The 23682-nt window shown below is 35.8% G+C and overlaps 2 protein-coding genes across 6 annotated transcripts in view; one reads left to right on the top strand and one right to left on the bottom strand.

The window, feature by feature from the left end:
- The window catches only part of ATOSA (atos homolog A), an 86185-nt gene that overhangs the window by 15422 nt on the left and 47081 nt on the right, over window positions 1-23682 (bottom strand). For 2 of the 5 annotated variants that reach the window (XM_059913272.1, XM_059913274.1), the window contains exons 2-6: window positions 9445-9629; window positions 8268-8470; window positions 7862-7987; window positions 5256-7104; window positions 2985-3104 (exon numbers count right to left, since the gene is read on the bottom strand). In XM_059913272.1, coding sequence (XP_059769255.1) covers window positions 2985-3104; window positions 5256-7104; window positions 7862-7987; window positions 8268-8470; window positions 9445-9629 — 2483 coding nt within the window. The remainder of the gene's footprint in view (window positions 1-2984; window positions 3105-5255; window positions 7105-7861; window positions 7988-8267; window positions 8471-9444; window positions 9630-23682) is intronic. The other 3 variants (XM_059913273.1, XM_059913275.1, XM_059913276.1) reach the window with 2 other exon arrangements.
- LOC132359375 (histone H3.3A-like) lies at window positions 19200-20087 on the top strand. The gene has a single exon (XM_059913270.1). The coding sequence runs from the start codon at window positions 19296-19298 to the stop codon at window positions 19704-19706; it is 411 nt and encodes a 136-aa protein (XP_059769253.1). The 5' UTR covers window positions 19200-19295; the 3' UTR covers window positions 19707-20087.

Here is a 23682-nt window from a genome sequence, read left to right as displayed (position 1 = left end):
AGATGATTAATAAAAGCACTTTTACTAGGTTTTGATTTTTTTCTTTTTTTGGCCGACCACACTGCAGTATCTTAGTTCCCCAACCAGGGATTGAACGCTGGCCACGGCAGTGAAAGCGCCAAGTCTAAACCACTGGACCGCCAGGGAATTCCCTAGGTTTTGATTTTTTAAGAACCAGAACCGGTTTTTTCTAAAACCAATTCTTACATGTAATCCCAATATATAATATAATAAGACTTTTACTTTTTTACTTTATATACTTCTGTATTGAGGGGGTAGGAATAAATGATTTATAGCTTTACAATAAAAGGGGGAAAAAAAGAATTAAATGGTGATGGGAGTCTGGGGTCCTGCCAACCCTACTGTTCTTTTATCCATCCCTACTCGACTGCACATTTCCAAGAACCCTGGCTGGGGCTTCACAGAGAATAGGTTTGAAAAATACTACTGTGGAATTTTAACCACTATTGTATACCAAATTACATTTAAGACAAACCACCAACTAGCTAAAAATAATCTAAAAATGAAAGACCCAAGTGTAAATTAAAGGTCAACATGCAAGTTAGACGGATTTGTCTCTAGAATTAATGTTAAATATGTATAAAGTATCTGAGTGATTGGTCTAATTTGTGACTAAGAAACAGATGATACTGAAAGTCTAAACAACCTCAATATTTTTGAGAGTTGTACAAGTACACCATTCTATATTTTGGAGTTAGAATTTAATGTGAAATCTTCAATCCAGATTCTCAGGTCTTCAATTCGGGAAAGTTTTCTACTTTCATTGCCTCTAATACTGCATTTTCCTTATTCCATCTAGTCTTCCTTTTGGAATTTCTACTAGGCTTATACTGAACATCTCATTTTATCCTCCAGGGCTCTTTCATATTTTACCATCTCTCTTCCCTTCTGCACTTTATTCTAGGTGCTTTCTTAATATGTGTCTATCCACTGATGAAACCTCTATTCAGGTGATTCCAGTCCATCTTTTAATCCATGTGTACGTGTATGCGCACGTTGTGTGTACACTTCAATTATGTTTTTCATATTTTTAATTTCTATTTTTCCAATCCCACATGTTCTCTTATCTCAGTTCCCTGTCTTTATCTTCATTTATCTCTTGGAACATTCATTCATTCACTCATTCATTCATTTATGTTAACATCTTTATTGGAGTATAATTGCTTTACAATGGTGTGTTAGTTTTTGCTGTATAACAAAGTGAATCAGCTATACATAAACATATAACCCCATATCTCCTCCCCCTTGTGTCTCCCTCCCACCCTCCCTATCCTACCCCTCTAGGTGGACACAAAGCACCAAGATGATCTCCCTGTCTTGGAACATTTTAAAAAGAATTATTTCTGATTCTCTTTCAAGTTGCTCTGATAACAGGGTTCCTAAATATGAATTTTCCCACTTCTTCTTCTTGCTGATTCTTTTAAGGTGCTTTGTAATTTTAATTCCCCTGAGATCATCCTCAGTAAGAGTTACCTTCCATGAAAATAAATCCTTGGTGCCATGGGTAATAGATGTGGGATAGTTTCATGTTTTCTCATAGACAGCACAAATTCAGAACCCCCTAACCATGGATGACTTAGGCTTAGGTCTAAATTCTTCTGGGGGCTTCTTTTCCCATCTACTCTATCCCTCCTATTGCATCCCTTAAGTAAATAGGTGATTTTTTTTCTCTTCTCCCATTTCTAGAATGGCAGTCCTCACCTGTTTCTGGCTTTATGGAGTTTGGTTTTAGGTCCCAGCTATGACTGGCGTAGACCTGACTCCTGATCCAGCAGGAGCATTAAACCCTAGCACTGTATTAGATTTAGATATCTTAGAAGGTCATAATTTGCCCCAAGTTAGTTTCAGAGATTTATCTTTCTTGCTCTTACACTATATTATGTATTTAAAAGTTGTGTTATATTTTGTCCAGGATTTTTGTGTTTGGGAAGGAGGAAGGATCTTCTTGTATTAACTCAGTCCACCATATTGAACAGAAGTCTGTAGTGCTTTTTATACCCGCATGATGCTATAAGTTTTTTCCTCATCACTCGGGCATTTTGAAAGCACCTCATACGTAGGTCAAACATTTGGGGTTATTTTAAATTGTTTAGAATTCAACTTCCCTAAAATAAACATCTAAGGTCCAAGTTACAAATTTAAAACTAAATCTCTTATTCAAGAATTAATTTTTGAAAATATGCCAGATATTGCATGCTTTGAGTTTACTTAAAAAACTCACATAAAAACAAAAACTATGTCAATAGCAAAATAAACATGTTTTTAGTTTACTAGGATATTGACTGCTTACCTCTGGTTTAACTGAAATGGCAGCTTTAGCGACTATCAAATGCTGACAAGGAATGATACTAATCATCTTCCCAACACTAAGGTAGACATTATCACCCCCTTTTTTCAGATGAGGAAACTGAGGCTCAGAGAGACAATATTTCTCACCTAATGTCGCACAGCTAGGGTGAAGTCAGCGTGACGCCAAAGCGAGGTTCTTAACCACACACTCAGATCTATAAATTTATTAGTAAATGTAGAGTGGGGAAACTTATATGTCTCAAAATAAGAAGATTAACTGTACAGGTCGCAAGTCAAAGACAGCCACGAATTTGATTCCCAGATGATTCAGCTGGTGGTGTCAACCAGCCTCAGTACCATGATAGAAATCTATTTAGAGAAAATCCACTTGACACTAAGTATTTTCTTTACATTAGTGAGAATTAATATGCTGGACAAAAGAATTTCAGAGAAATTTTATAATCCTAATACAATAAATTCATTTGTATTCATTTTTTCTGCCTTTTTCCATATTAATATTTAGCTATTAAATGTATCAAAAAATAAAATGTTTTCCCACTAGAAATTTATTTTGAAGGTATTTAAATTTTTTCAATTAAAATTTGGATAAAGTGATTTGCAAACATTTTACATGTTTTGCAATTCTAAACATAAAATAAGAGAAAAACACTTACAGGACTGGAAAGAAGAGGCAATCCAGTTCGAGGATGAAAGGCTCTGGTTGAGGTTCCATCCAAGGAATGAAAATTATGTTTCTGCCAGACACTTGACTGTTTAAGTGGTATAGTTCTCTGCTAGGAAAAGATTTAGATTTTAATGGCAATATTTAAAATTTTTTTGTTTTTAGATTTATTCTTAACATGTACTGAGGTATTACATCCTTGGTGGTAAAGCTAACAACCTATATAACTATCTGTACACACATATATATACACTTTAATCAAAAAACAGTGTTTAAGAGTTTTTTCTAAGATGCTGAATAAACTCAAATATTCTACAAAAAGTATGTCCAAACACAGTTGCCTTATCAACATATTTATAAACACTCAGTCTGGGCTTCCCTGGTGGTGCAGTGGTTAAGAATCCGCCTGTCAATGCAGAAGACAGGGGTTCAATCCCTGGCCCGGGAAGATCCCACATCCCGCGGAGCAACTAAGCCCGTTCGCCACAACTACTGAGCCTGTGCTCTAGAGCCCGCGAGCCACAACTACTGAAGCCTGTGTGCCTAGAGCCCGTGCTCCGCAACAAGAGAAGCCACCGCAATAAGAAGCCCTCGCACCGCAACCAAGAGTAGCTTCCGTTCACCACAGCTAGGGAAAGCTCGTGCACAGCAATGAAGACCCAATACAGCCAAAAATAAAAACAAATAAATAAATAAGTTTATAAATATAAAACAACTCAGTCTATCATCTAGTAAGCTAATATTCAATTCTTTTAATCTGTGAAAAAAAAACCTCACAGTTAGAAAAAAATCAGTAAAATATTCTAAAATATAAAACTATGTCAGTAGCAAGAGTCATTCTCAGAAAATATAATTTGGTACAGCATGATACAAAAATTTAAATGTGAATTTTAAAATATACTTAACACAGTCACAGTATCACGTTTTTGAAGTGATATAAGAAATAGACTAATTCTTAAGAATTTAAAATGGCAAGTTTATACCCAGAAATAAAAAAATGCATAAAAACACATGAATAAAAATCAGAGAAGAATAATTGGGGTCCTGGCTCTACCATTTACTAGCTTTATGACCTTGGGCAATTTACTTAACCTCTCTGGGCCCAGAGTCCTCATTTGTAAACTGGAGTTAGTAATAGCACCTAACCTCATAGCGTAGTGAAAGGATTTAGTAAGCCAGCATGTATAAAATATTCAGAAGAGTGCCTGGGCACCCAGTAAATGCTATATAATTAAATTTAAAATGAGTGTATGAAAAAACAAATCTTAGTGGCTTGAAAAATACCATGGTCAAAGTAAGTCTCCCTATTAGGTACCAGAAAGGATCATGAAAAGCTAGTATTCTTAAGGCCAGGGTAGGTTTTTGTGACAATTACAGTTTTAGGAAATTGGAAACTGTCATTTGATTAAACCCATGTGTTAGAAAGAGATCGTCTGTTGAAAAATATTAATTGGAAACATGGCATACTTTTAAGACTCTAATGTCTGGCAAAACTAATTTGTATGATAAAGAAGATGAATCAAGGTTATTCAGATTTGGATAGAGGCAGTTAAGTAGTTTTCCATATAACTGAGATATAAATTTGTGATACTTCTTGGAGAAATAAAGGAAATTTAAGCCTAATAATAATTTTCTAAAGTTAAAAAGTGGTTTGGTGGACAAATAAAATGGAACTAACTTAAATAACTTTGATTTAGGTAGAGCATTAAAAGCTTACAAAATGTTTAAAGATCTATAATTTGATTATCACCACAACTATAAGCAAAAGAGATTCATCGTTCTTATTTTAAAATCAAGGAGACTGAGGGTTTTACAAGTTACGTGATTTATTCAGCTTCACTCAAGGACCAAATCGACAGGACTGAAACTTGGGTATTCTGACCAACAGCCCAGTGATTTCACTATAGATATTCCTAAAATCCTTAGCTGAGCAGTGGCATAACACAATGGGCACACTGCTTGTACTAGGCCAGAGCTGCTATCAAACAATACCTTAAGCTAATGATAACAGGTTTCACTTCTGACTCTTATTTACTCTCCAGCAACTGTTCACAGTATTAAAGTAAACAAAAAAAAGGCAACAGGAAGAATTTACCTAGCATTTGCTCTGAAGTGGGTGGGTTATTTACAAGGATGTTTACTATATCAGACAGTGAGTTCTACAGATAACGGGCATCTTGGGCCTAACTAGATCTCCTGTACACAAAATTCAAACCATAACAAATGTTTGAGTATTATATTTGAAATGTTAGATATTACTTACCAATACCTCTTTATTTTTCAGTCGTTCACACGTAAACAAACAGTCTTTTATATTCTTCCTCTGAGAACAGTTTTGAGATTTTTCATCAACTGGATCTTCTTTCTTATCCTGTTCATTTTTTAAGTGGTTTGGCTTTTTGCATTTGAAAACTTCACTATCTTTATTGAGATAATTTTCTATACTATTAAGTTGAGTATTTTGTTCGCATGACTTAGGCTTTTTTGAGTCTTTATCTGAGCACTCATTTACATGTTTGTTCAAATATCCAGACATTTCCAACACAGTAACATTTATTTTCGAGTCATTCTTTTTTGAATGATCAAACTGGTGATTGTTAAAAGATTCTGGATTATAATTTTCATTTATTATTATTTTGTCCTTATACTTATTTGTGCAAATCTGTTTGTCAATACTGTTACATTTTGAATACTGTTTATTGATTTCATTGTCAATTTCTTGTTCCTTAAATTGACACTCAGAAAGTGTCTTTTCCAATCTGATTGTGAAATCTAAGTTATCTTCTTTGCAATGAGACATATTTGAAGGATTCATTAAACCAGTGGCTTTGTTCTGTGTCTCTTGAAATGTACTTTGGATTTCACTAGGATGGTTCTGATGCAGATTTCTTCTTGTTTGAGGTTTCAAAGAAGGCTTGACATTACTATTGCATTTAAAAGAACTAAAATATTTATTAGGTGTTAAGTTTTTCCCTTCACTGATGTTATCTAACAAGGAAAATTTTGTATCAGAAATGGAAACAGAGGTGTCATCCTTGTTTTTCTTCAACAAATTTCTGTCTTCATAGGAACTCCTAAACAGTTTAGAAGGAACTGAACTGGAGTCCTGCATGTTGAATGATTGCCGGGGCATGTGAGGTGCTGTTGGATCAATATGCTCCAAGTGCTGAGCAATCCTTGCAATGACATCTTGCCGCTCCTGGAGTAAAGAGCTTATCAAAGGATTAATCTCACCAACAGACTGATGAGAATGAAGACCATTAGAGATGCAAGTCTCACTTCGAGGAGTTTCTGGTTTTACTCGAATTTTCCCTTCATTGGTGTCTTCTGAGGAGGTGAGCTCTGGATTACCAAAAGAAATGGAGAATGTTTCTTTACATTTTCTCACATTTTCATTTTCTCGTGAAACCCGGAAAAGTTTTGAATTAAGTGAACTAGATTCTTGTGTATTAAGTGGATGTCCAGAAACATGTGAAGTGCTTGGATCACAATGAATCAAATGCTGAGCTATTCTTGCAATAACTTCTTGTCGCTCCTGAATTAAAGAGCCTATTAAAGGATTAGTCTCACCAACTGACTGCCAGGAACTCTGGTGGCTAGATTCACTAGAATCAATCACTGAAAATGATTTTAAAGTTCTCACTGATGTTTCATGTGACTTTTTATCTCCTATACCACTGAAGCCCAGAATATTGCCTTGAGATGTTCCATAGTCAGATTTACCGCTAGTGCCCGGATATAGTTTGACATTTTTGATAGCTGCAGTATATTCTGGAGTTGTGCCATTTTTTGCATGTAATATTATGCTCTCGGGTGCCATGGTCCAAGTTTGTTTGCTACACAGACGCTGTGAACCGTTTGTACCACATTGCTCTGCTTCAGTAGAATTTCGGTGCTGATGGGTTTTAAGTTCATGGTCTTGAACTCTTTTCTCATAAAGGCCAATATTAGTGTGAATACTACAGGTCAAAACTGGATAATTAGATTGTCTGGGCAAGGACTGAACACTGACTTTCAAGGCCACATTGTGAGACACATTGGGAACAGGAAACACATGTTCAATTGGAGTCTGTGAAAAATTCCACTGTAGGTCTACATCAGCAGCACTGATTCTAGAATCACACAGAAAAAAATGGAATCAATGGATTATAAAACATATCATTATTATATGTTATTTAAAAAATTTTAAACAGTCATATACTTACCTTTGTTGCATTAATTACTACTGAGATTTTATTTTAACCTACTTTACCGTGCATGTCGTTCTAACAAAACCAACATAAATAGGTTATACCTGGAATAGAGACCATCTTCTTTTTGAGAACACGATTCTCTTAAAGCATTAAAGCTCAAAAATACTATAATTTAAAATTAGTTGTCAAAACAGAAAAAAAGGACTTTCCATTTACTACTAAATAAATGGATTCAGCTAACTCTATTAAGCATGGTGATTAAGAGATACTCTCTATCTCATGGCCACCTGCCTAAAGAGACAGTTAAGACAGTTGTTCAGCAGCCTCTGTGTTTACAGTTTTCAGGATCTAAAAACTAAGTCTACCATTATGGAAATTCAGCAACCCAGAAAGTTTTTCCACTTTATTTATAATGGTGGTACGTTCTCATTGTTAGTTCTGTAAAGTAAGCTAAAAAGTTCTCTGAAAACTATTCTACACCAGATTTAACCCAAGAAGCAAAATTCATATTGAGTCATATCTAAATTTCTCTAACTTGTTTTGAAAAATACTTCAGTAAATTTTGTCCACTTATATTTAGAAATGAAGGAAATAAACTGCTGAAAAGGTAAAATTTCATTCAGTAGCTAACCACTGTAGCTGAATACACATTGTCCTTTTTCTGCCCTAGACATACCTGTAAAGAATATTTCGTGGAATAGCACCATGAGAAACACTCAGCCAAGCACTTAATTGAGAAAAAAACACAAATGAGCGGACAGCCAATAGGAGAGTCTTCTCTTCAATAAATCGATCGCCACTCCTAAGGGAAGTAAAAAAGCATCATCTAAATGTCAGCAAGTACAAAATGACTAAATTTTAGAAAGATAAAAGCTGAAATAAACATATCACTCAGGATATGTGCTTTCAAGAGTATAGGAGTGCATTTACCAGTGTCACCTGAAGTCACATAAGTACTAAATATGTAAATTTTACTACATAAATAGAGGGACTCAAAGATATGATATATTATTAAAATAATTTATATAAAGTAATGGAAAACCTGATTTACAAAGGACAACTTCAAACTCAGTTCAACTTACTGTCGAGGAACTGGCTCCAATATCCATCTTTCTAATAATAACGCATCTTGCTTAATTGCAGGATCATTTAGATCAATCCCTTCTGTGGTGGGCCCATCGTCACTGTAGCAGCAATCTGGTAGTAGCATCACTTCCACCATGATTGGAAGGTTATTCTTCCACAATAATGTGACCTCAGACCTAGTTCGTCGGGCTTGGCGACACTTGGAGAAGATGGAGATAAGCAAAATGGCTTAAGAGCCCACCCAATTTTATATTTAAATTTGAAAAGTATAATTGTAAAGCAGACATCTGTATGAAAATGAGTTGCCTATTGCAGGGCTCAGCTCAGGCTTGTCTGCCTATTTAGGTTTCCTCATTAAACAATGCATCAGCACTAGGAGCTCTAGAGTGTGGGGATTAGTAGCAAACAACAATTATGATGCAAATTTTCTTGGGGGAGGATATCTTTGCTCTACTTTGTGGAAAAAGAACTGCCATGCCCAACGTCTGACAGGCTTCAAGATGGCCCAGCCTCGCCTCATTTGTTAATTACATCATCATTAATTACAGAGGAAAGATTCATTCTAAGAGCAAAATATTAAAAACTCATTTTCATTAAACACTCAAAGTAGACAAGATTTTAGAAGTTTAAAATTTTGGACTACAGTTAAGAGACTAACTGGGAGAAAAATCCTTACAGCAAATTATACGCTACATACCAAAATAAATATTTTTAACAGTATTATACAAAAACATTAATGATAGCAAAAAGTATCCTCCCATTAAAAAGGGGAGGGATATAGGAGGGAAAGTGATTAATGTGGGGAAAATAATTATGAACATCAATCTACTAAATAAACAAGAACACAAAGTTGATGAACCGGGGCTGAGACTAAAACTAAAGAAAAGCTAATTCATAGTAACAAAGATAATCTTAAATCTGGTGTGTGTGGAGGCAGGTATGAAACTGGCTGCCCACCTGCCTGCTGATGGAAAAGCTACCTACTGTGGCCTTTTAGAGCCTTGTTTACGAGCCAAAATTATTAGCTGCGGTTCAGGATTAGTACTTCTTCTTTATGTTGTGACCAATTTTATACTTAAATGTGAACATTATAATTGTGATTTAACAAAGTTAATGACAGAATTTAAACAGGTTTATATAAAAGATAAAAAGCATTCAAAACACAATTCTCACCTGGGCCAGCTTATCACTACATTCATGTTTGCTAGTTACTGGGTAACAGGACTGTGCTGGAGGGCAATGGAAACTTTCCGACCGACCTTTAACAGAACATTCAGGTGTTCGTCCTTCTGTTATTAACAAGGCCAGAGAGACCAAGAACTCCTCTGCATCATATTCAAAATATTCATCCAGACTATCTGGTATCAAAAAGAAAGAAAGAAAGAAAGATGGGTCCTTGCTTTAAGGTATTCTTGACAAGAACTCATTTTTTTTTTTTAACATCTTTATTGGAGTATAATTGCTTTACAAGAACTCGTTTTTTTATGTCTAAAATAGCCCAAATTCAAGTATATTTACTAACAAAGAGTGAAAAGAGAATAAAAGTGAGGCAATTAAAATACAATAAACTCTTGGTACTTCCCTGGTGGCGCAGTGGTTAAGAATCCACCTGCCAGTGCAGAGGACACAGGTTCAAGCCCTGGTCCGGGAAGATCCCACATGCCACGGAGCAACGAAGCCCGTGCACCACAACTACTGAGCCTGAACTCTAGAGCCCGTGAGCCACAACTATTGAAGCCCACGCTCCTAGAGCCCGTGCTCTGCGACAAGAGAAGCCACTGCAATGAGAAGCCCGCGCACCGCAATGAAGAGTAGCCCCTCCTCACCGCAACTAGAGAAAGCCCGTACGCAGAAACAAAGACCCAATGCAGCCAAAATAAATAAATAAACTTATTAAAAAAAAAAACTAATAAACTCTTAATTCACAAGGTACAGAAGTCAGATGATGATGGATAATTCAAAATTTCATTTAAGACAAAGCTGATTAAAATTATGGCATAAAATTGTTTTTATGTAAACTTCAATTAAAATGTTTAAGATTTAGGAATACATTTTATAATCTTTTAGATAGTGATATTTTTGGACCTCAAATACAATAATTTTCACACACAAAACTTCGCCAATAGCCAAAAGGTCAAAATGTCTTATTAGGTCATATAAATATTTTCAGCTGTCTTATTACTGTTATTAAATATTAGAAAAAGAGTTAGATACAAATGTATGTTTCTCCCTTTCTCTCCCTCTCCCTTCCTTAACTAGTTCCTTGTTCTTACAGCCCTAATTCTGTGATGTGGACACTCACAGCCACAGGGTCCTTCTCTTTCCTTGCTATGCAGTGGTAGTAGTTTCAGAGGAAGAAATTTTATAATTATCCAACAGGAGATGCAAGCCTGTATTCCAATATATGAAGTGTGATATTTTTTGGTTACTAGGCAGTTCCAAACAATCTAACCTGCAGATGTTTCACTTAGATATATTAAATTTAAAATTTTTCACAAGTCCTCCAATTTTAAAAGCACAGTTAGTTTTTAAAACTGTTAACCTGCTATGCAGGTTGGACATGCATGCATGTGTACATTCACACACGAAATTCAATTTATAGTGCAAACTTGAAAAGGTTGCTTTCTCTTATCTCTGCCAGCTAAGCAACACATATTTTAAGTGCCTAGCACACTGTAGTAGGTGACAAGGGGACACAAAGTTGTACTGCACATAGCTACTAGTTTCAAAGGATTTGATTCAGAGATGATTTTTTAAAACAACAGAACACTGAAGCATATAATAAATTCCAAAGAAGTTCAGATAACAGTGGTAAAATTTTGCCAAAGAGGTAGATGTTAAGCTGAACCATGAGAAAGTGCAACTTGAGTGGAGCATTTGTACCAAAAAAGTGTAGAAAAGGCAGGACTGGAGCCTGATTGTGAATAGCCTTGAAGAGTATGACGACGAGTGCCTATTTCTAGCCTCAGGAAGGCTTATCAGGAAAAGAAGGAGTCTTGAGAGCCAACTTGATTGAGCTGGTATTTTAATACCATTCAGTCCCTAAAATGACCATTTGCAACATATAAAACAACAGCCTGCACTTAGTAATGTTAGGCATTGCCAGTTCTCACTACTTTCTATACATTAAATCATTTACTCCTCAAAGCAGCTCTAGAAGGGACTATTACCACCATTTTTATAGATAACCGAAGCATAGAAAGGTTAAATAACTTGCCCAAGACCACCCAGCTAGGAAGTTGCAAAGTTGAAATTTGAACCTACACAGGTCTGGTTCTAGAATCTGAGTCCCTAACTACCCCATGCATGCTTTCTTTCACTGTGACTACAAATACTGCCTTTATATACTTTAAGAGATGTTTGTAAAAATATAAATAATGTATATTCAACATATATTTTAACAATATATTTTGGAATATTGTGGTACAGGATTTGTTTCCAGGAAAAGGACCGTAATTTATAATAATGCGCCAAACTGGGAAAAAAAAAAAGAGGACTCAACTTTCAACTTTCCTCCAGGAACCAATTAGGTCATAAGCCAAGGGTCTCCTGTGGTCTCCTGGGACTCACTGAGTTAAATTATGGTGTCCTTCAGACGGAAGCAAAAGACATAAAAAGAAATCCATTCAGACCTTTCTCTGATGGTTCTGTGGGTTTTCAAGGCTAGCTCAGGCTTGCCATGGGCTGGCTACATGGGATGATTTTAGCTCCCGGGAGATTTCTCTGGGCTCATCCTTTTCCCTCTCTCAGACTGTGGGGTAATCCTGGAGAGTTAAGAATTGTGGCAGAGCAGTGGCTCTTACGCTATGGAATGCTGAATGATGTCAAGATGTCAGTTACTCCATGTGAGTACCAAGGATGGTCCACAGCCTAAGTAACGTCTCATATATATTTGGCACTATTTTTTTTTAATTATAATTTATCTCCAAAACCCTAGCAGGATATCCACTGACAGATGAATGGATAAAGAAGACGTGGTACATATATAATACAATGGAATATTACTGAGCCATTAAAAAGAATGAAATAATGCCACCTGCAGCAACATAGATGGACCTGGAGATATCATACTAAGTGAAGTAAGTCAGAGAGAGAAAGACAAATATCATATGGTATCACTTATATGCAGAATCTAAAAAAAAAATGATACAAATGAACTTACTTAACAAAACAGAAACAGACTTACAGACTTAGAGAATGAATTTATGGTTACTGAGGGGAAGGGTGGGGAGGGGGATAGATTGGGAGTTTGGAATTGACATGTACACACTGTTATATTTAAAATAGATAATTAATAAGGAGCTACTGTAAAAAAACAAAAAACAACAACCCTATCAGGAAATGGCTTACTCATATACAAGAAATTACCAAGTTTAAAGTGATAAAAGTTAAACTGTTACACATTGTAAAGCAACTATACTCCAATAAAAATTAATTTTAAAAAACTGTTACGTGATGACAACCTTTAGGAACTTGTCAGGAAAAATTTATGGGTGTCTGAATTTTAATAAATGAGAATAGTAAATCACAGTAGTCATTAGAAAAGTTGCATTATTAAAATTTTGATAATTTCCATCTCTAAAACCTCTGCCATAGCACAGAGTTTACTGTAGTAAAGAATATGACTAAGGAACTGGGAAATTTTATGTCATACTAAAGAAAATTCATTAGATATGACGATACTTTGAGGACATAGCTTACTCAAGAAATAAGGTATAATTGTTGGGTCTCTGAAAACAATTTACTCTTTACAAAAACAAAAAGTGTTGCAAATCTAGACAAATATGGGCTGCTAAGGCTTACCTACTAGCTATACATTTTAAAAGAGAGAAATTATTTGATGTAAAACATAACTTTGAAAACAACAGAAAGGATGTTATAAATTCTCACAGGCTATCAATGACAAATCATTAGAGAGTGGGAATCAATCAATCAAAACATAGTCCCTCTGCCCCCAAAACCTCAATGAGGATAGTGCTTACACCACAGTCTGACTAGAAGCCATGACCAGACTAGCTCCTTTTTTGTGGCACACTCTTCTGGCTCTGGAGTTCAGCCATCTTAAAGTTCTTCATCTGTTCTCTCCAACAAAAGAGGTTAATAATTTGGCCCCTGGGAAAACCTTAAACAATCAGAATGACCCATAGGTGAAACAGACTAACTTGGGAAGTAAATTCTTCATCACCAACGGTGTTCACAAACAGACTGATAAACAATTGCCAGGGGTGTGGTTGAAGGGATTTAGCTGTCAAGTGGAAACTGAATTAGACTTGCAGTGGTTCTTTCAACCTTGAGAGTCTGTGAATCTCTGTTCTTCAGAAGTACTTCATAAAAAACCCAGGGGAGAGGCCAGAACCACCACTTCCTTCTTGGGAGGCCCTAACCAGGAGCCCCTCTGAATCAGAACTCATCATAAACACTTAATGGTGGTGTCTCTGGATCCTTGATTTAAAACAAAAACCTAGGATACTTCAAAGCTCTGTCTCAAGGAAACAGAAGAAGGTCCTTCCTACCATTGGGCTGCTGTATATATTGTTCAATTTACTTCTAAAGCCTGCCAAGGTAGTAGATTTCACCCCCCTCATATATGGAATAAAATGGCAAGAGAAGCATGAGAACACCTGGGGGATTGCCAAAAAGAAAGTTTCTCTAAAAATAATGTCCTTTCAAACTTATAATGGACAATCTAGTAATACGAATAAAAATTCTTCTGTGAATTTATTCCAATGAAATAATAGAACAAGTACACAGAGATGAATGTTGAAGGATATTTATTAAAATGTTTATAGCAGTCAAAAAGAATTGTAATCAATCTAAATGTCCAACAAAAAGGGACTGGTTAAATATACTGTGGTACAGTTTTATCTAAAATAATGATATAGATCTACTTTTGACAAGGAAAGATTATCTACACCATAAGTGAAACACAACTCTCAAAAGAATGTTATGATCATGTGTTTGTGGAATTACACATGCATAGAAAGATATACATGCAACAAAATATTATCAGTCCTATAAAGCAAACACACAAACACATAAACTAAATTTTAAATAAATTACTATTCTCTGACTGGCATTAGATAAATGATAAAGCCTATTAACTGAAAAATAATATGTAAATAAAAGAATTACATAGTGTCATATATTTTAATTAGAGTTATTGTTTTGTAAAACTCCTGCTAAGGAGATCACAGTTTGGTTACTCAGTAGAGGAATTTGTGAAGACACACATAGGTAACAGTACACTGGTTCTGGTGTTGAAAAATTAGAACTTAGCAGTTTGAAACACTTTTCTGCTTTGCTTTCTTTTTTTTTTTTTCTCTTTATAAATAATCTTTTAAAAATAATTAGGTAAGAACTAGCATCTCATACTGATAATATGAGAAACATATGGATGAATCTGAGAAAGGGTGTTAAGAATTAGTAGAGGAGGTTATGCTCAGAGAATTGGACTCTCAGTTGATATTACCAGTATGTAGGTATGAAGATGGTGCTAAGTGCCACGCTGTAATTGCAAAAATTGAGAATAATTATGTAAATGCTTTATACTAACTGTTGAGGGATGGCTTTTCTGAGCAGATAACATTTAAGCCAAGGTCCGAACAAGGAACAAGCAATTCAAAAATTGGAGGAAAGACCATTCTGAGCAGAGGGTCTAAGGTGACAATAAAGGAGTAATGTCCCAGGAACTAAAAGAAGGTGAGTAAGGCTGGAATGGCAGTAGCAGAGAGAGAAAGTGGTAAGAACTATAGTTTAGAATGGTGGGCAGGGAGTACATCACACAGGATTTTGAAGCTAGGGCAAGGAGTTTAGATTTTATCCTAAATGCAATGGGAAGTCACTGGAGGGTTTTAACTAGAGAAGTGACACGATCTGATTTACATTTTTAAATGATCGCTCTGACTGCTATGTTGATAACAGAATAGGGGAAAAAGAATCAGAGTAGGTATACTAGTTAGAAGGTTGCTGTTTTCCAGGGTTGGGGATATAGTTTTGGGAATCATTGGCATTTGGATAGTATTTAGAGTGAAGAGTTACCTAGAAGCATGCAGAAGACATTCATGACAAAGGCCCGAGGCACTCTAAGAAGTAGAGATCTGTTAGAAGATGATGAACCAGCAAAAGGAGCTGGTATATGTCAAGTATGGTATCATGGAAGCTGCAAGAAAAAAAATGTTTCATGGAGGGCATGGCCAATGGTCTCAAACACTAGTGAGGTTTAATAAAATATAAACAAAGAAATGACCACTGTATTTGACAATAAGGAAGTCATTGGTGACTTTGACAATAGCGATCTCAGTAGGTGGTGACGATGGAAGATTAGATGTGACATACATTGTCAATTATTCTGAAGGGTACAGATGATAAATACAAAAGCCTACTTTCCTAGTCCTCTCTTAACACAATGGCCATTCATGTATCACAATATAAGTATTACACATGCAAAATCATCACTCATACAAAATTGTCTCCAAATCCCAAAAGGGAATACGAGAAGTTCCCTTCTAAGTCTATGGTACAGGGACAGGAGATTCTCCCGCTTTATGGTCCTAAAATCCAGTCACTGAACAAGTCACTAACTTGTTCTTCAAATTTCTCTTGAAATTAAACCTTCCTTTTTAACCTCAAAACAGTTACCAAGGTGGATTCCTATTACTTTACACATCAATTACTACACCAGTCTCCTAGTTATGGTCTAGGACTCTAGGCCCTTTCTTATTCATCTTGCAACCTGATGCAGATTAATCTTCCTGAAAGCCATTCCATCACATTCCTCAAAGTTTTTCTGTTTGTTGTTTGTTTGTTTTATTGGCTCCCTAACTGCCTATTAAACCCAGTGTAAACTCTTAAGCCTGACATTAGGGCCAGGGCCACTGTACAGAGCCAGCTACTCTGGCTGTGCATTGCCAGATTCTGATGTGAACACTGCCTCTTGAAGTTATACACTGAGGTGACCCTGCTTAAGACTCCACCCACCTCTGGTTCTTAATCTCATCTTTTCCTGCTCTCTGTGTTCTACCCAAACTGCTGTCTATACCACGCTCTACTCATTTCCCACCCTGTACCACTGCTTTTTCTTTCTGTACTGCTAACTTTAGCCAACCCTCTCCCAACTGCAGGAACTTCCACAGTTACACTAACCCATCCATTTCTTTATAAAAATATTCTTAATATTTCATAGATGTTTATCTCCTAATGGGTTAAGTTCTACATACATTGAAATATTTTTGGTTTCTCATTTATATGTTCCAATCTCATAGGTATGTGTTGAGTGTTTCTGTTTTAAGTGACAATTGTAAAGGACCTTAGAAATCATGCGGCCTAATCTACCTTACTTCCAGATGAAGAGAGTAAGGTAAAAAGACATTAACTTTCTTGCTCAAAGCTGTATGCATACTGCTGCACACTGGAATCCCGGTTTCTTCATTCCTAGTGCAACTTGATTTATACACCATGAGAAGTCTTTAAGCAGAGAATAAAAGACAAAGTTGACTTTAATGACAAGTGCAAAAAATAGTGGCTGTGGCTATAAATGAAAGCAACTTTATATCTGCACTATTATTTTATTAATACTAGTGACACATAAATATTTCCACTGTCAGAAGAGTACCTTCAAACACAAAAATATTCTTTGTTTTTGTTAGCCAACAACAAAGCTTAAACTGAATTTTTAAAAAATCCTCAGCACTCTATTATGAAAAAGGCCAGTGATCTGTAAACAAACTTATCACGGACTGACTTTTAACAGCAGCTTTCTAGACTTGTGTGTGGTTTAAATTCAACCAAGTATTTCTGCTGTACATCTACATTATACAGTAACCACCAAAATTCAAAATTATGATTAAAACAATGAATATTCTGAGGTTCTATCTGAAAAACAAAGTCGTGTATGTTTTTATAATAATCTAGCTCTTTGAAAATTGGCTATAAATTTTAATTGTCACATAATACAAACATTCAGTTAAACAAAGATGATCATTATCATCTTGAGTTGTGGAGTGTTTTATCAAGTGCTTCCTCATCTTATTTCTCATGATGTAGCATAAAGTAACAGTTAAGAACATGAACTGTGAGGTCAGGCAAACAGTTCTGCTACTTGCTAGTTGTTTGGCTTTGTACAAGTTATAGTGATACAACCTCTCTTTGCCTTAGTTTTTAAAAAATCTACTAAATGGCAATAATAATAGTATTGACCTTCAGAGGGTAGTTAATAGGTTGTTATTTGTAAAATATTTAGAATATTGCCTGGCACATAGTGAGCACCATACTGTTTCTTTTTTCTTTTATTTTCCATCTAACGTTTCTTAAATTTAAAATAAAAATAGGGACTTCCCTGGTGGTACAGTGGTTAAGAATCCTCCTGCCAATGCAGGGGACATGGGTTCGAGCCCTGGTCCAGGAAGACCCCATTTGCTATGGATCAACTGAGCCCGCGAGCCACAACTACTGAGCCTGCGTGCCACAACTACTGAAGCCCGCACGCCTAGAGGCTGTGCTCTACAACAAGAGAAGCCACCACAATGAGAAGCCCGCACACTGCAAGGAAGACCCAACATAGCCATAAATAAATAAATAAATTTATTTAAAAAAATAAAATAAAACAAAAATAAATGCGATGGCATAGGTTTTTCTCTCATTTTACAGATGAGAAAACTAAATTTGTAAAATCATTTGCCCAAGGTCACAAACATTATCAGTAAGTAGAGAACCACCTGTAGGAGCCCACTTTCCACTACCAATAGTTCTTAATAATGCTCAATTATGAAAGTTCATTCTTATTTTTCATTTCACACAAAAAAGACTCATTTTTAGGGTAGAGGTTACCCTACCAACTCAGGGCATAGATTCTAGAAAGCTCTTCAGATAGACATATCTTCAAGGATTCCTGGTATTAAAAGAATTTGGACAGCTATTCCTTTCTCTCCTTATGTCTCCCTAGTTTAAAGGTTTCTCAATTTAGATATCATGGAAAAGGTCTGGATCATGCAGTTCCAGAAAGAGCAAGAGGATATCCCACTTAGAAACATTATCCTTATAATGCTTGGCAAAACTGTACAATTACATCTGCTCATAAATAAAATATTTCAATGTTCTGTTTTGTGCATTCAAAACCACTTAGAGTTTATTAAAACCAAGCTTGGTCCCTCTGTCATCAAAGAAAAATAAGCAGCTTCTGTGGGCAAAACTACAGGGGATAAGTTAAAAAGTGGGGCAAGGTGGGGGGAGTCTTGGCTTTTGTATAGAATTCAGGAGTTAAAGAACTCAAAGGAACCTTCAAGAGTATGTATTTTCATTAATCTATAGATGAAGAAATTGGACTTCAGAGAGTAAAGTGACAGCTCAGACACACAGAGCAACATAATGGTAAAGTGAGGCCTTAAATCAAGATCTCCTATGTATATAAAATGTTAAAAATCTGAGGACTTATTTCCAAGTGTCATCCAGTGTGCCTACCTAAACTCTACTCCCCAGTTAGTCCAATTCCAATTCTGGCTCAGGAAAGAATAATGGATGGAGACTCAGCCTCAGGTATTTGTTGGCTTGGTATCAAGGTCATTCTTACAGCTCATTCTGTATTGGTTATCTAGCCTGTGAATGTTGATTCTGGTCCTTACTGTAAAACATCTTGATGTCTAATTCCCAATCTCTGTTTTCCTTTGAATTCTAACTGGACTTTGCAGTTTACATGGTTACTATTCTGCAATCTTGACAGAATTTTCTTTGTTTCTCTGCTCATGCAACCACTCTGAACCCTACTTCTCACCACTGAGACATGAGGTGCTTACCTATCTCAGGATTGTTTCCTCAACATCTATTATATCTGATAGGGATTCCTATATGCCATGGCTACCCAAACTAAACCTGACACTCTGAAAGCTGCAAAAGAAGAGTTGTGAATGGCTTTTTTCAATTGTGTTCGCTGCCGCCGCCGCGCCGCTGTTGCTCTCCGACGCCAGCGCCGCCTCTCGCTCGCTGAGCTCCAGCCGAAGGAGAAGAGGGGTAAGTAAGGAGGTCTTTATACCATGGCTCGTACAAAGCAGACTGCCCGCAAATCGACCGGTGGTAAAGCAGCGAGGAAGGAACTGGCTACAAAAGCCGCTCGCAAGAGTGCGCCCTCTACTGGAGGGGTGAAGAAACCTCATCGTTACAGGCCTGGTACCGTGGCACTCCGTGAAATTAGACGTTATCAGAAGTCCACTGAACTTCTGATTCGCAAACTTCCCTTCCAGCGTCTGGTGCGGGAAATTGCTCAGGACTTCAAAACAGATCTGCACTTCCAGAGTGCAGCTATTGGTGCTTTGCAGGAGGCAAGTGAGGCCTATCTGGTTGGCCTTTTTGAAGACACCAACCTGTGTGCTATCCATGCCAAACGTGTAACAATTATGCCAAAAGACATCCAGCTAGCACGCTGCATACGTGGAGAACGTGCTTAAGAATCCACTTTGATGGGAAACATTTCATTCTTCAAAAAAAAAAAAAAAAAAAAAAAAATTCTCTTCCTGTTATTGGTAGTTCTGAACGTTAGATTTTTTTTTTCCCCCCGTGGGGTCAAAAGGTACCTAAGTATATGATTGCAGGTGGAAAAATGGGGGACAGAAATCAGGTATTGGCAGTTTTTCCATTTTCATTTGTGTGTGAATTTTTAATATAAATGCGGGGACATAAAGCATTAATGCAAGTCAAAATGTTTCAGTGAACAAGTTTCAGCAGTTCAACTTTATAACAATTATAAATAAACCTGTTAAATTTTTCTGGACAATGCCAGCATTTGGATTTTTTTAAAACAAGTAAATTTCTTATTGACTGCAACTAAATGGTGTTTGTAGCATTTTTATCATACAGTAGATTCCATCCATTCACTATACTTTTCTAACTGAGTTGTCCTATATGCAAGTACATGTTTTTAATGTTGTCTGTCTTCTGTGCTGTTCCTGTAAGTTTGCTATTAAAATACATTAAACTATAAAAAAAAAAAAAAAAAAAAGAGTTGTGAATGAGTTGGAAAACCAAAGGGGGAAGGGAAACAGGGGTTAAAAACCTTAACTAAGGAGTACACTGTTACAAACTGTGTATTTTCCAATGGAGAAATTGAAAATCTGCCAACTTTTTTCTAGTCCCTGATTTCAGTTAAATTTCAACTCAGGTGGGAAGCAGACACAGAGGGAAATCCTCTCATAAGCTTCATGTGTTCCTACTGCAATTATTACTCTACTCTAATGGCCGACTGTCTCTAATTAGATTATAAACTCTAGGCATGCAGGAGCCAGGTCTAACACATCCATCATTCTATTACCAGTGCCTAGGACAGTGCCTGGCGTACAGGCGACGCTCAATGAATACATAAGCAAAATGAAAGAGTGGTTAAAGTGTAGTTATTTAACTAATTAATAAGATCTCAGTTGCAGATCAACTTGAGATCTATGTTAAAGTATGACCAACTCTGAAGAATTCAGGTATTATAGGACAAGTGACCTCAGATTATTAGCCCTATAACAAATGGCAGGTTGAAGGTGCCAGGACATCAGGCAATGCACAAGAAGTTCTTTTAGCTTTTATTTTACTACTTTTTTTAAAAACAGAATTTAACTTATTCACACTGACATTTTAATAAAGAGTTGTTAAAACACACACACACACACACACACCACTAAAATGATTATATTCATGTATGTTCCTGGGCCTCAATCATCAGTATCTCAAGAGAATTTGTTTTCTACATTCTACAATTTGACAGCCAGTTCTGCCATCTGATAGTGTATTCTCTAAAATGTTGAAAGCAGGTAATTTTTGAGGGTAAGATCTTACAGATATCTTCACACTAAATCTCACAGAAACCAAAGGAAAAGCCTTGGCTAATTCTCTAATCACTAATTCTCTATCATTAACAACTAGCACAACTAGTATAACCAATGGAAATGGACTAAAGGAAGGCAGGCTTAGTGATTTGACAGGTGAGAATTAGGACTTTCAATTATTTTCAATGCTCCAAAATGTTTCTTAAGTTTTTCTAAAACTGCTCATGTATGTAGACATTCTATCAGGCTCAGAACTGGTGTTTTGAAATTTTCATATATATACACAAAAATTTAACTATTGTGAACAAAATCAATACAAAATATTCATTCCATCATTCTTAGATATTTTAAGATTAATAGTATTTTCTAAAGCACTTTGAACTTCTTGAAACAAGGATCTAAATAACGTTAAAAGCCATATAGTTCTAGTTCTAAAACTAAAAAGGAACATAAGAGAATTCTGGAAGCATAGAAGGTGCTCCTTTGATATGAGCTATGACAAGCCTGTGTACTCAGAACTCAGGCCGTACTGAGTTCCTATGTTCCCTAAATTACTTACAGTCAAGTAATAAGTACTAACCCTTTCCCACCTTTGCAAATATTGCATTATAAAAAACAGCAATCACCTACCAATTTGAATTTGTTTACCACAACTATTAAATAAATTACAGTAACAAAAAATACAATGCTATGTAGTTTTTTAAAACACTATCGTAGACTATAGTAAAACTTTTAAAAAGGCATATATTTTATGTCATTTAAACTGCTCAGATGATTATATTATAGATTAAAAGCTTGCATAACAAAGAAATATGGCATTTATGATGCCATATTTGATGGCATTTCCATCAAAATAATTTTTAACTAAAAGTGCTACATAGGCATAACACAAAAGAAAGAACTCTTTATAGTAGTAAAACAATTGGTGAGTTTATTTTAAAAAAATTCAATCTAATTTATGCAATACTTATTACTGAATTTTTCACCCAGTTGTTAGCAGATAGATATTTTCTAGGCACAGAAGAGTAAATAGAGTTCACCAGAAGCCAAGGAAGGTAAACCTTGTACTTCACACAATTCTGCAAGGCGACTCTTCCCAGAGGACTGTAATTGGCTGCCGTAACAGACATCTCCTTTTCCTCTACAGTCCGAATTCCCAACTACACAAAGCCTCTAATATGTAAGTGCCGTCCACATTCCCCTCCTGGCTCCTTACCAATTCAACCACAGTAATTTGTGTGGAGATAAGGGAATTTTTAAAGAAAACAATCAGAAAAGAATAGAAGGATAAGTAACTAAGAACTGTGATCAAAATAAAGAGAAAAACAGGAGGAAAGGGACAGGGAGAAACAAAATAGACAAAGAGGAAAGAACAAACAGGAAAATAAGACGGGGCGGGGGGGGGGGCGGTGCGGGGGGAATATAAAAGGAAAAATAAAGTAAACAGAAGAAGAGTAGAGTTAGAGGACACTGAACAGATGAGGGAGGGAAAAACTTTTCAGGGGAGCCATCACTTTCTGTCCTAATTGTTCCTTAGGCTCTTTTCCTAAACTCCCATCTTTCAAACATTGCAAAGTAGGCCTCCCTGTCTTCTCACACATGTTCTACTAGCACCCCTAAAAGGAGCCCCAAATTTGTTAGTTAGTTGTATACCCATTGATTAAAAACATTTTAAAGTAGAAAAGGCCAATTCAATCTGGATTTTAGTTCACAATAGTGTTCAAAAGGTACAGAGCTTCAATTTAGTGAGCATAAAATATTAACTGTAACCTAGGCAAGTTGCTCTCTTAATTATTTCTCTGGTATCTAAGAGATGATTTACTGTTTGATAACCATATTGCTTATAATAATTTTTCTGTTGGTTTTAGATAAATGATCTTAAAGATTAATTTTTCTAAAGGACACATAATATGCCAAAATTATAACTCTGAATTTTAAACCTGAAATATTAAAATTTTATGTTCTTCTATAGAACTGTGATGGTTCTAAACTGTGGCCTAACTTCGAAGAAAAAACTGGCTTTATGATCAAGTAGATGTAAATTCAAATACTGAGTGAATCTAGGCAAATTAAAATAATAATTCTTTGAGAAATTTCTGAGGAAAAAAAAACTCTGCCCTTTGATCTTTGGCATACCCTACTATGGTAGGAATTATCAAATTAAATTTCAGTTATTATTTAACCTTAAACAGCAAACCTCATGTAGTTGACAAATATTTATTTATTTATTTATTTATTGACAAATATTTAAAAACCCACTCTAAATTCACTGCTCTTTATGGTCAGAAGACATTCCTAGTAAAGTTTTCATACAAAGGGCCAGAATATAAATTAAGAAATTATTGATTTCAGGCTGTATTTCCTTCATAATGTATTTGATTCAAGGAAAGCCATGAAGCATAAAACCTTCCCATCTCCAGAAATGAAATGAGGTTATATACAACATAACTGATGGCCAAAGTGAAAATTAAAATTCATGTAAAGATCTGAAAATGAAATTAACCTTTAATAACTATTTTGTAACTGCAATACGTAAAACATTCACTGCAGAATTTGATTTTACTGTTTTCACAAAGACAGTAGGATCCAGTGAGGACAGTCCTGGGCAAGTTCA

This window comes from Balaenoptera ricei, chromosome 2, assembly GCF_028023285.1.
Source record: "Balaenoptera ricei isolate mBalRic1 chromosome 2, mBalRic1.hap2, whole genome shotgun sequence".
Taxonomy (NCBI): Eukaryota; Metazoa; Chordata; class Mammalia; order Artiodactyla; family Balaenopteridae; genus Balaenoptera; species Balaenoptera ricei.
This window is presented reverse-complemented; position numbering and strand designations above follow the sequence as displayed.